General features: G+C 42.4%; 1 protein-coding gene across 2 annotated transcripts in view; it reads right to left on the bottom strand.

The window, feature by feature from the left end:
* Positions 1-13,873, bottom strand: part of angpt1 (angiopoietin 1) — a 78,627-nt gene that overhangs the window by 46,891 nt on the left and 17,863 nt on the right. Inside the window, exon 1 of one of the 2 annotated variants that reach the window (XM_020103734.2) lies at positions 216-1,220. The exons of the other annotated variant lie outside the window; for it this stretch is intronic. Coding sequence (XP_019959293.2) covers positions 216-623 — 408 coding nt within the window. The 5' untranslated portion in view covers positions 624-1,220. Of the gene's footprint in view, positions 1-215; positions 1,221-13,873 lie in introns of those variants that run through there. 2 annotated transcript variants of the gene reach the window in all.

Below are 13,873 nucleotides of genomic sequence, written 5' to 3'. Positions count from 1 at the left end.
CAACAGCGCACTTCAAAAGAAACAGATACACACATCTTATGCAACGATGATACAGATACTTCGATATGATTTAAATATCAACATTTCATTTGCAGTTCACCACTAAGTTGATTCTCCTTAAAGTTAAAGTCCTGAAATAGATTTTGAAACATTTACTCATCAAAATATAAGTTTTGGAGCCAAGTCCATTGCACACCACCTGCATCTGTCCTTACCTTCTGCAGCCACTGGGTATAATTCTCCATAATGTGCTCGAGCTGCTGGATCTTCTGGTTGGGAAATTCTGGCTCAGGTGGCGGAGCGTCCCTCTGCAGAGAGTTGGCGTTGTACTGGGGGTTGCCGGCTTTCGCCTCCCTGCAGGCGCCTCCTCCGGCTGCATCCTCCTCAGGTAGGATGAAGGTGTAGGTGCACTGGCCATGCTGGATCTTATGCAAGCGTCTGCTGCTGTAATTACTACTACTGCTGCTACCACTTGACCCACTGCTGCTGCTGCTGCTGCTGCTGCCACCTGTGCCGCTGGTGCTGCTATCCGTCCCTCTCCTTTCCTCCCCTCCTCCACAGCTCACAATTACTAGAAGTGCTGCCAGTGAGAGCAAGTGGTGGTCAAAGTTGCACCACAACATCTTTCACCCCTGGAGGAAAAAAAAGGTTGCTGGTGAATAAAGTTCTTGTCTCTTCAGCTGCTTCTTCTTCTTCTTCGTCTTGTTCTTTGTTTTGTTGGATGTTCCCTGGTGAGGCTGGATCAGCAACCGGTGATGAACACCGTTAGCCTGGAACATTTGTTCTCCATCCTTACATTGGACCTCTGGCACTGAAAGCCACTGCACACTCCTGCCGTGGACACTTGCAACATGCTATGTTCCCAAAGCTCCTTTAAGATTTGGTCCTGGCAGAGAAAGAGTTGCACACACTGAGTGACAACTAAAGCCTTGATGTTCCTCCAGAATAAATCAGAGCCAGATGTGACCAGGCTGCGTGCTTGCATTTATCAGTCTGTGCATTCAGAATAGGTGAGACGAGATGGTGTCGTCAGACCTCCCTTGGTCTCTCTGCCGTCCCTTCCTCCTTTGCTGTCTGACTTAACGACTGGGGTAGAGTGAGAGAGACGCTCACTCTGAAGAACAGCTTCCAACACACTGCGCCTGCCCCTTGCAGAGCCTGCAGAGGAATGTGAGTGTGTGCACGGACGAGTGTGTATCTGCGTGTGCTTGTGTGTGTGTGTGTGATCCTGGCAGAAAGGGGACCCCAGCACAGAGGATGTGCTTAGACTATGAGGATCGTTTTACAGGCTCTGCAGCCTCATGCGGTTGACCTGCCTTCTTGCCTTTGTGTTGACACAGAAAACTTGTCAAAACGTGTGCATTTAATTTATCTGCTCCTCACACACTTCTCCACTCCCTCTTATGCTATATAATGACAGGTGCTTTATTACATGCGGCCACGTGGGACGTATATTTCAGGTGGTTTTATCGTCTTATTCTCTTGGCGATAGAGACAAATCATGTCAAGTGAAATCTTTATGGGGTTGATCCTCTTTTATTGTCTTTGTAATGGAGGTGGAAGCCTTATATCTTCTATAAGCACCTTAAAATCTTTTATATCAACCCCAAAATTTAATATCATTTATGGCTGGTATTTATTATTTTAAATGAATTCACATTACCTCTCTATAGCAGATGATGGAGCAGCATCACCAGTACTTTCCATCCCTACGCTACGCTATTAAAGTGCTTTGATTTAAAAAGGACTGGAGCAAATTTCGTAACACAATATATTAAAATAATACATGTACATAAGAATGATGTTATCCAAAAGAGCAGAACAGCTAATCACGGCCATTTTGTAGAGAGACCATTTAAAACAAGTGACAGTTATTTATCTTGTCCACACAAGAAGTGTCTCTAACAACCTCACCATGGAATGTCAGTTGTCAATGTCACACACAAGTTTTTCTTTCTGTCAGAATTGTCATCAAGCCCGAACGCAAACACAAAATGATGAAGTATTTCTTATTCTGAGGCTTTAAATCTAACTGGATGACATAGTTATTTTCCATCACTTTAAAATAGCAGTGAACGTTTTTGAGTGTGAGTTTCTGCAAAACCTCAGCCCACACGATTTATTTTTTGTCCTGCCTCCACCCACTTAATCTACATTCAATTTATACGCAGCATGTCTCTAACACCCTCTGTTGTTATGTTTTCAAGAAAACAAAAGTACTCCAAGAATGAGCGTTGGAATATGGAATGTCTCTTCATCATCCAACCAGAAGGAAGGAGCAGAACGAGGAAACCCAGCTCAGAAAGTCACTTGGACCAAAGGTCAAGTCCTCGTAATGGACAGTCCATTAAAAGACTCTGATTCTGGGAGGCACAGCTGTCTGAATTCTGGCCGGACTTCAACATTCCTCTCGAGTCCAAAACATCCAAATCTGTGCGACAGTGCACGAGCTTGGGTGCGTGCATGTTGATGTGATGTGTTCACTGTCTCCATCTGCCTCCACCCTCTTACATATTAAACTGTACGTTTCTTCATGATCCTGCGTGGGTTTGATAGCGAGCGTGTATATTTAGTGATAGCAGGGGGCTAGAAAAAGTTGGGCCCTGTGTGTGGGAGAACGCACGAAGGCGACCCAAGATAACAAACTCCTTGAATAACCCAGACTGGCCGAGACACAAAGCATGAGCAAATATCTGTGAGAGAGCTTGACGCACTTTGCTGGTGTCCTAAAATCTGGGCGCCAGTTACTGTGTCCAAGGGAAACTGAGTGAGAGATAATTGCTACTTCTGGGCAACCGTGACTGTGCAGTATTAAAACTACACATCACCGCTATGAACAGCTACACAAAAAAACTCCCACTGGTGTAGAAAATAAATTAGGAAGGGAAATGTTATGTCTAGTGTTCGGTGTCAGCTGAAAACATTAAACTAATCAATCACCTCAGAGCTAATTAGTGATCAAATCTTCTTGTTACAGTCAAAATATGTTTTTGTCTACATCTGAGTGTAATCAGAGACCCAACGCTTCAACAATAACAGAAACTGTCACTGTCTCACATAAAGTCAGACTTAATATAAAAATGATCAACATGACAGGCTCCAAAAGTCAAGCGAAAGCGTTCTGATCGCCCCCTGGTGGCTGGGTGCAGCACAGGTCTGAATCTCTGCCTCCTCCAGTGGATGGGACATGGACCAAACTAATAAGTAAAAGTACACGTCTAATAAAATGGTTTCTGGACACTGTGTCTTCATTTCTGGATAGTGGGAGAAAGTGGAGGTGCGTCGTCTGTCTGTATTTACAGACACTCTCTTGAACAAGCTGCAGGGCAAAGACAAACTCTAATCTCAGATCTGAGTGTTTGCTCAGACCTAAACTTATTGAGAAAACTAAACTGAGTTTCAAAGTTAAAAGAGAACAATAATCGCACAGTCTTTGGGGGGGCTGCTCTGTGCTGCCTGTCACACATGTATATCCAGCGCACACCCTGTTTCAGCGAAATGCAATAATCATTTTGCTGGTGACAGTCAGGCACAGTGCGGGTCACTTCAGTTGAAAGAGGCCCGGAGGCAGCTGGCCTTCATGGGAATCTGGCTTGTGTTCTGCTTGTGAAAGGTTTGGGAGGACATTTTGTATAACTCCACATCAATCTGACTGACACCGCCTTCCGCATGTGATGTAAAATTTAACGTATGATGTGGGAACATAAGTGATCGGGGTTGTTGCAGCTTTTTCAGTCCTTCCTGGTGTCATTTATCCTCTTAGCTATAAGGGCCGCTTATATGCTAAGTAAAGAGAGTTATGTCATTTCCTCGTATAGAGACATGGCCCCCCCCCTTTAAAAATCCTATTTGTGTCACTGTTTGAGTTACCTTAAAACAGCAGCTTTAAAATTAGTTTGATGTTTCTTGGAATTGGGAGAATGTTTCTTTTTTCCTTTTCTACAACTCATGCACCAAAACATCTGTTCTTAACTCTATTTTGGTGAGTGGGTACGATCTCCTGTGAGAAGTGTGGAACTGACTAACAGTCGCAGCTTCAATTGTCAGAATCAGGTCCAGCAAGTTGAAGAGTGATGCTGAACTGTCGTTAAAAACACTAGAACCAGCGTTTACATCCAGTATTCAGCAGAACAATTAAATATTGAATTGATTATCAAAACAGGTACACGTCTCTTACCGATTGGTTAAGTTTTAAATTATTCACTGTGTGACATCTCAAACATGTTTCACACTTCATGAGAAATAAATCTGGCTTTTTGATCCTTTATCCTTTGCCTGGAAACAAAACACACTGTGGGTTATAAATGCAGTTGTCAGTGGATGTAAAAGGCGAGAACGTTCCGTTTGACTCCACAGACAAACCTCAGCAACTCATTCAGCCGTGCTTGAATAGCTTCGGCACTCTCAGTGTTTACCAGTTCCTTTCAACTGGGAAAATTTGAATTTGATTAAATGGTTGCACAACAGCGCGAAAACACCGATGGCACCGCTTCTTATTCGAACTCGAGCTTCACCTTTTGTCATGGTGATGGTGATTAAAGTGCACACACGCTCTCAAACACAGTGTCACGGCAATGCTGAACCGGTGCCAGCGTCCATACCAATGAGTCATCAACGGGGAAATCTATTTCCATGTGCTAATGCGGTGTGTCCTCCTGTTTTCAGTTCAGGGCCGACGTGTCATATTCTGAGCTCTTTCTGAAAGATCCGTGGTTCAGTCTGTCGGGACCTTGAGGGGCCGTTAATCTCCTGCACAAAAGCCTCGTTAGCATTTGGCGAGCATTTGAAATGATGACACAACTTTTCACGCTCAAATGTGAAAGTGAAGGAATTAGTGTGTGTATTTGTGTGTGCGTTGAGTGGATTTGGGAATTTTTTTATTGAAGGAAGAATCCATGGTGGATGTGCTGAAGTGCATGTGAAGGGAGTTAGGACTCACACTGGTGGCTTTACTCTCTGAGGCCACTTCAACAACTTTGCAATAAGCTCATTGAGTAATAAGCTCAAGTTTTTGTAAGTCCTGCTTCCAGAAATCCTTTCGGAAAATAATACAGAGGCTCAAACTCCAACAGTTTTCCTTAAAGAAACATAAAGGGATTAGGAGGGAGGTACTCCGCTGGGTAAAGAGTTAAGCAGAGGCCCAGCAAGAACTCTAAATTTGCTTTGCTGGAGACTGGAAGCAAACGTTAAATCCTTAATTCCTCAAAACCCAGAAATAGATTCCTTTGGTTCAGTGATTTTAACTGCTACCACTAGCGATGGTAAGAATAATTTGTCGACAACATATTGAATTTGAACTTTGTGTGTTACAGTTCGAATAAAAAGTCCCCCCCCCCACATGTTCTGACTAATGTCAACATCTACTGGAGGGATAGGGACAGAGTGCGGAGGCATCACCAGCAGACATGTTTCTCCTCTAATGAAATAACTCAACAGACTCATTAAGACAATGAAAACCCAGTCAGAGATATAATGTGTTTGATTGGATTGATACCGACTCAGACTCATTTATGCAGCAGAAGCAGAAGATTTGATGGATTTCCTCAACAACCCACTGTGACACGTGCCTGCCTGGAGCAATGATGTCATCAGTGTGAGACCACGGGAAGAGTGACACCGTCGAGCCATTAGCACAAAGTGGCTGTCAATCCTTGCCCCCCCCCCCCCTTCCCCCTCGCCACAGGCCCGGCGCCTATCTGCTGTCAAAGCAGTCATTCCCAATTCCTGTCCCGACTCAGTCGCTGGCATCCCGCTGAAGTTCAGACCCCGGAGATCAGAAATGTGAGTCAGTTTCTGTTTGTCACGATGAAGTTCAATCTTTCGTTTCAGTCTTTAACTGAAGGGGTGTTTTTTCCTCTCGCTCTCACTCTATTTTGTCTAAAGAGAGAAGGAGAGAAGATGTTTTGAAAAAGTGTGTTTCCGTGGTCCAACAGTTGAGGGTATGTCACAATGGTGAGGCCACAAAATAAATTACTGAAAATCATCAAACAATACAAAAGACAGTGTTTTGGGACAATTTACAAAAGCTTTTGTGATTTATTCTCCATGTTTGTTTTGCCTCTGCTTCTCACCATTTATCATTGACGCAATATCGACTGAAGTTCAAGACCAAAATGACTTGTACATGTCTCAAAGGCGTTTTGTATATCACTGTGTGCTGCACCTTATTATGTCTTTTGTTTGTGAGCCATCATTTTCCGTCACTGAGCTCAGATTTGTCATTTATCGTGCATGATGTCACTTGAGACATATTTTTTTTGGTTTGCAATCACAAGGTTGACCAACCCCGTGTGAAAACAAACGCACAAACAATCTATGACCTTTGCTGCTGCTGCAATGCTTGGTTGTTGCAAAGGTCAGAAGACGTTTGGCCAGACTCTGGGTATGTTGCTTCCAATAATCGAGAGAGCTGAGGAAACACTGAAAAAAGTAGGATGCAAAAAAAATGAGTCGAAAAAAAACACACAGTCAAAAGATGCGCAGATACACTTATAGACAATGCATTCAGATATTATATATAGATGATAACAGACGTTTTATGATAAATCTCTCAAACCAGGCACAAAAAATCTGTCTTATTGACCAGTATCTCAGACTGCCACCCTCCCCGGGGGCTGTTGAGCCAATATTAGAAGTCAGCTCGGACCAAGCCACTGGTATTGACTTTTGAAAGATGTACAAGAAACATTTGATGATTTTAATTTTGGATCCAAATCCTTTTAACCAGATGCTGCTTGTCATTTTCAATCATAGGATTTTAAACGTATGTGTTTCATGACCATCCAAATCAGATTTTGAATAATACAATTATTTTATGAAACATAAAAAAAACAGACAGCAAAAGACAAAGAAAGCAGTGTTTGGTGCAGAGCAGTTTTTTTTTTTTAAATGAGCTTAATCTCATTCTACTTGAGTTCTTTTGTCCTTTTCACAAAGAATAACTGTGAAATGTGAGAAATGTGACTTTTTTTTTCAAGGATATGTGTTCCCAGCATCCTAACTATAGGAGCCTAACCCATCACATTCCTCCTATTTTAGCTAATATCCTCTGTATATTCTCTTCAGCCATCAGATAAAATGAGGTTAAGCATTTCGGACAACAGCGAGCTGACGCCTGGTACAACCTGATGACTCCCGATATCACATGTTTCCTGCACAAAGAATCAGATTCTGGCCATAAACAGAAACATGCCTCTCTAGTCGGACTGAGCGAAACACGTCGCCTGGTTACCATGGCTGCTGCATGGCACTCTCGCCGCGGCGTCTGTCAGCGCTCCACGACATTGTGGAAACAATGGAACATGATCTGCCGCGGGTACGAGGCAGAAATGCGGCTTTAATTAGCGATAACTAATTTAGCCTGGCTACTTGGACCACTGTGTGACATCAATCACGATGACGCTGATGGAGACGCCTCTTGCTGGCTTAAGATAGGCTGCATTGTCCAGTGTCATACATCAGAGGATACGCAGTTAGCCGAGCTATATCTTCTTACTCACTTTGCTAATTCCGCTGCTGGCAGGCCTTGTTGTTGCTCTCTTCATCTTAAAGCGCAGCCAGCTAGCTGCCATTTGTCATGTTTTATTTTGCTCTTTGGCAATGAGGCCAGTCGGTCCTCATGACGTCAGCACCGGGCTATTCTCTTGACTCAACCTGCCTGTGGCATCAACAACACATATTAGGTCAGTGAGTAGGTGTGTGTTGCACTGGGGTGAGGTCATGCATGTACAGACTGCCTTTGGTCCGTTCAGTTGCACGTTGCCGATCGCATCCAGTGACTCACGTGTAAAGCAGTGTTGAAAATGGATGTCACACACAATTTGCAACACATGCACTTCCCATGTTTCATAGTCCTCTGTGTCTTTGTCTCCCTCCCTTTCTTATGAGATGATGCATGGCAGTCTATCAGGCGGAGACGAATGTGGAAGGGGGCCGCTTAAACCTCACAGCCTTACCTCAGAGCCCACTCCCCTTAACTTGACTCCTAACGCACGGCATGAAGGATGGAGGGTAGGTGATCTGATAAGAGGTCCAGCGAACAAGGCTTGTTCTGTGTGTTTCACTATCCACCCCACCGACACCTACTCACAGCTCTGTGAATATTATGAGGTATGATACAGCCAACACCAGACAGAGCAGGGGTTTTATCGATTCTGTCACAACGCTAATCCTTTAATGGACCAGAGGTTAGTGTAGTAGAGAGCCGAAGAATGTTCGCACATTCTCTGGAGGTGTATAGTGTAAAATACTCTTGGGAAAGGACGATACGGTTCTTGATGGAACATCTATCTTCACACTTGCGTTATCTAAAGGTGATGACGTGTTTCAAAACTTTGTGTGTATCTTCCTTAAACCAAACACAGTCGAGAATTGGAATGTCTGATTTATCAAATTCCTGAAAACTGGGTTCAGGTTCTCTTGAACTGTGATTAAATGCTACTGAAGATATGTTACATCAATTTAAAACTATTTATATAGAATCCAAGAAGAAGAAATTAAGGAAATGTGCACTCGCCACACAGGCATTCTGTTTCTGTTGAGATTTCACCTCAGAGAAAAGTACAGAAAGGTAATGAAGACATATTTGAATTAACCAGTATGTGTAGCAGGAGGAGAAAACTTTGCAAACAGTACTTTTAACATCTCTCACAGTTTAATTTTCAAATTCGCTTATAAATAAATATAAACATCGAATGTAATATTTCATTATGTGTCTGGATATCCTGGATTTTATTTTATAGCTGTTTTTCTTACATGCTGTTTTTGGTATTCTGTTTTTCTTAAACGTGAAGCATTTGTGTGTAAGATCTAGTCAGTGTCTGAAGATGTGTGTGGTTTTATAAAAAGCAGAACAGTCAGCCTTAAAAAACAGCATCTCTTGAAACTGCTTTTTTTTTTTTTTTACTCAGTTACTCCCACCCGCTCTGCTTCTCTTTCACACACCCACAAAATGTTCTGTTTTCAATTTCATCCTCTCCATTTGAATCACCTGATGACAACACAAAGTGACTCCTATATTTTCCATCTGTGCAGCCCCTGACATTAATCAGCAGCCTGATGATGGCGGGTGGTTGTACCACTCGGGGGTTGGGTTGCCAGCCTATAGTTTGTTGTCCAGTTGGTTTATCAGTTAACTTGATCGATTATGCAGCAGTTGCAGTCGTCAAGTTTCCACCTTAAAATAAGATTTGGTCCAACAAATATACAGAGGTCGAGTTATCGTATACTCTTGTGAAAGACTGTAGAGCAGTTGCAAATTTCCTCAGCTCATATCAGAAATCTACCATCAAAGTTTTGCTTTTAAGAGAATAAAAAGGTTGTTGGTTAAAAATGTTCATCAGAAGTTAAACATATATGTCATCACTGGGCCAGGTCAATGTGCTGTCATCAGCTCAGGCTCATTGCTGTAGTTAACATCACACTAAGTTAGATGAATGCAATACAATATGAAAATATTTTCATATGAAATATATATTTTTTCTCTGTTTTCATTTAGGGAAGCCTCGTCGTGTTTCTGTGTTTGGTTTACATTTGGACAACATGTCACCACACGCAAAATGAAACTAGAGGAAAATGAATATTGTTGTCAGTGGAATAATTGTTTTAACCTTTTCCCTCATCAAGCCGTGCGTTGCTGCAGTAACTTGAAGGATCAGACCACACTAATGACCCCTACATGTAACACAAAAGGTTTCCTGAAGGAAAAGCCGTTTTCAGGCAGGAAAAAGTCTGGAAAATTGGGTCCGGTCTTTCTCTGGTGTTCGTCTTTCACATATGAAGAACACATACACAAGACACAGCAACAGAGAAGTGTATGTAGTATTCAGGTGAGGGGTGCTGCCTGGGTGGAGCATGCAGGAGACAGAACATGATGAATAAATTGTTTTTGTTTACAGCACAACACCAGCGCCTGCCCTTATCCCGAAAAGTTCTCAAATCTCGTTGTCCATCCAAGTTGACATCTTTCTCTAGGTTTCAGTTTAACTTTATGCTATATTCGTATTCTGTTCATTTTGCCCATTGCCCACTAACTCGCTGGCAGGAAAAGCTCTGCAGAATGTCCAGAGTAACTGAGAAATCATTTCATGTCCGGACTTCTAGACTTCAGCGCATGTGTATCGAAGAAGCATAGGTGCTTCATATCCTCTTGCATATCTCAAGAGGATATGAAGACACCTTGGCTGTAAACTTTATTAAAATGTCAAACTTTCATAAAGTCCAGTTGAATGAGTCACAAGGCTGATCTGCCTCAAAAAGGGAATTTACTGTCGCTCTAGATTAAGATTCGACACCACAAAAGACACGCTTACCATTTAGGGTGGTTCTTTTTGCATCAGTTGGTGACCACCCATCTAAGCTGTGATAGTGCTGCAGTGATTTTCTGCTGATTGGTGCCAAAAGTTGATTTATCACATTCTGAAAGGATTTGTTTGAAGCTTGTAAGATCATATTTTTATGACGACCATATGGAAAACAGCACCCAACAGATGTGACCACATCCCTTTGCAAACTCATAAAGTCACATGAGCCAAAGCAATTAATTTCTTGCCTCTTGCCAAAAAGTTGATCTTGCGCAGTACTACAAGATTTAGAAAGTGCGTGGGATCGTGTGTAACCTCAGAGAGATACGGATAAATAAATAACACATATCACTATTGTTGATAGCGCTTCTTGCTTTGCCTGACAAGACTCACTGATAACTGGAGATGTATAGACTTAAACTTTAAAGACAAGAAGAGGACGGGAAAATGACGAGAAAGGAAAACATTACCCCAAACTCCAAAATCTGAATTTCCACCCTGAAAGGGGAGATGCTTCTCTAGCTTCTCTGAATATGGAAACGACTTGTGAGGCATCATTGCGTCAGTGTCTGACGACGCTTGCCTCAACCATTAGAAACACAATGAGGTCAGGGGAGAGAGTGGCAGAGAGTACCGAGGACCTCAAACACCTCGCAGAACGCAGGGATATTAACTGCCTATTAAAGCTCGCAGGGCAAAAAAGCATGTGTCTCACATGCATCGCTGCAAACTGGCAGTTTTTCACCTGGTGATTTGGGCGGGTTTGTTTCACCGATCTGTCAGAAACACTGACTGTGCTACAAACCAGATCTTCGTGTCCCCCTCCACACTTCACGCTGAGGAATAACTCCAGCAGCCTCTCGGAGGCGGAATGCTCGGCCGCTCATCAGAAACAAACGTCTCATTAAACTGTCAGGATTGATGAATTGATCCCCTAAAATCTGAGTCATTTGCACTCACGCGACTGATAATTTGACCTGATCAATTTCATGTCAGGAAATTGGGTGGAGGGTGGAGAAGTGGGATAAACTTGGCCTTGTTTACCAGAGGCCTGTCACATCAAATGAAACCAGAAGTGCAGCAATGGTTTACATCATGTCACTTTGTTGTATGGGTCAGAGGGCCAACACTAAACACAATCAATGACTGGCCCTCTCGTCTCGCCTCCAGGACACACCAGTGAGGGTCCTTAGCGCCATTTTGAGTATGTGTCTATGAACTTGTCACGCACTAAAGCCGCTATTACCAAGTACAAATAAATGGAAACTAATTTAGCAAATGGGGAGCGAAAGCACCACCACATGGTACATGACCCCCTTGACACCAGGGTTTGACCAACTTGCTGATCTCTCCGGCTCTGTTTGTTGCTCCTAGTGATCTAACAGTTGACAGAACGGGTGGCTGGAGGCGAGCAGTGCTTCCCACTTTCCACAGATGGGCAGACAGCTGTGGCACATTCCCCAGTATCCCCACTGAGTCTATGCTCTGCACTGAGAGAAGCACAAGTTATAAAAACAGCTGACAGAACAAAAGCCTCTGGGGTTCATCACCAGCGACGAACTCCTTAACTTCTTAAAAATCTTATGAAGCTTGGATTCAGCAAATCTTTCCTTTGTTTTCATTTATTCTCTGCATTATTTCATGTATTTACGCTGCATCATTATGCACATGTATTGCATTAAATCTAAAATATTACTTACTAAAGGGAAAGATACTTCTTAATTTTGTTGCTTAAACTTAAATGAGAAGAAATGAATAAATTTGAAGCGACCACCATTTGCAACTTAGTGTAGCACTGCAAAGAGACAGGAAACAGCTAGCCTGGCTCTGTCCAAGGGTAACAAAATCCACTCACCACCTACCAGTACCTCCAACGCTCACTAATCAACGTATTAAGAAAAATGAAATGTACAGTGATGACGACATGTTGTGGTTGCTCAGGGGCTTATGGACCTTTTTCTTGGCTGGGCGCAAAAAAACTCTCTGCATGAGCATTTTACAAACTATTCTTTCACACTTGAAAAGGAGAAACAATTGAATTCACATTCAAAGTTAAATAAAGTTTAAGTAGGCGAGTTATTAAAAGTACGATTTCTCCAAATATGTAATACATTACCATATTTTCAACATTTTCAGGATCTTGGGCAACAGCCTGGGTTTTAAGTTGCTACTTGTCAGTTGAAAGATTTCACTGGTTTCGCACTTAAAAAAATATTATTTTAGTGTTTCATACTTTCAAACCTTTCTTACATCAGACAGAAAATTGTATTTGATGCAAAAGTCAATTCAGTTCCCCTTCTCTGGCAAATCAAAAACCATCTGTCAGAATCCATGGGAGCAAATTTTTTTAAAAATCACAAAAGTCTACCACTAACAATGATGGCATCCTTTTTGATTGTGACACATGGATAAATCTTCTCAAACCTTTGAGGAGTCACATTATTTGGCCTTACAACATTTGTCATAAGTCTTCTTAATGATGCCAGATTCCAAGATCTCCATGGTCTGTCTGAGAACATAGAATACAGATGCATCCAACCCTCTGAACAGATAATTAATGATGAATGTGTGGGGCAGTACCTTTTATATCATCCGTGGTTTGTCTATCACACGACCCCACACAGGACACTGAAAACCAGCCAGCCTTTCAACACTACATCCCGCCCCTGCTGCTTTTAACATGCAAACTCTTTTCTTCCTCTTCCTTCCTCCCCGCCGCTTCCCCTGCCATGGTGAGCGAGACATTTTATACTAAACACCTTCATATGCTGTGTTCTGGTTGCCAGAAAAGCTCTCCATTTATGGAGATTGGCCTTAAAAAACGATGGCCTCTCTCAGGCTTGTTAAAAAGTTGGCCTGTCACTGCCACTTTTCAGGTCTGACAAGCACCTTTCTCTGCTGGAACGTCCATTCAGAAGGAGGAGGATAGGTGAAATTCACAATGAAGACCACATTACTTTGCAGATGCTGCGAGGATGTTAACCCAACATCATACCAGGAACATCTCAGAAGATCGTAAATCATCTTTCCTTCACTACCTTTGATACAGAATGTGCTTTTGATTTTGGTAATGTAATGTCCATCCGGGAATTTCAACATGAAATCATTTAATTGCAGAAAATGCCTTCAACTGCGTTTTAAAATGCCATTGTAATCAATGACTCATCGTCTTGACATTGCGTACCTTTGTGGGATTTTGACTCGCCCAGAGGGGAGGCTGGGCAGAGATACGGTTACAGTGGACCTCTTGACCCCCTTGAGAAATGATGTGATCACCTCTGTGATTTAAAAGGAAAAATAAAAAAGACAAAAGCCTGACAGATCTTAGCTCTTTCCATTTTGGCTTCATAGGCTCAGAATACAGCTTTTCACTCAAACATTTAAGTTAGTTTGTGGGAAACTGGCTCGATTCAGTGAGTGTTGTGCAAGTTACAAAAAACGTATGACTAAATGTTTCTTCCACAGAAAGAGGTGAAAAGCTAGAGATTGTGTAAATCCATGTTAGATCACACTTGGAATTTTTGTTTGTAACTACCAGCATAGAGGGTTTTTTTTTTGTGTGTGCTTATTTT

The sequence above is a fragment of the Paralichthys olivaceus genome, chromosome 20, assembly GCF_024713975.1.
Source record: "Paralichthys olivaceus isolate ysfri-2021 chromosome 20, ASM2471397v2, whole genome shotgun sequence".
Taxonomy (NCBI): Eukaryota; Metazoa; Chordata; class Actinopteri; order Pleuronectiformes; family Paralichthyidae; genus Paralichthys; species Paralichthys olivaceus.
Note: the sequence above shows the minus strand (reverse complement) of the source record. Positions and strands in the feature narration are given on the sequence as shown.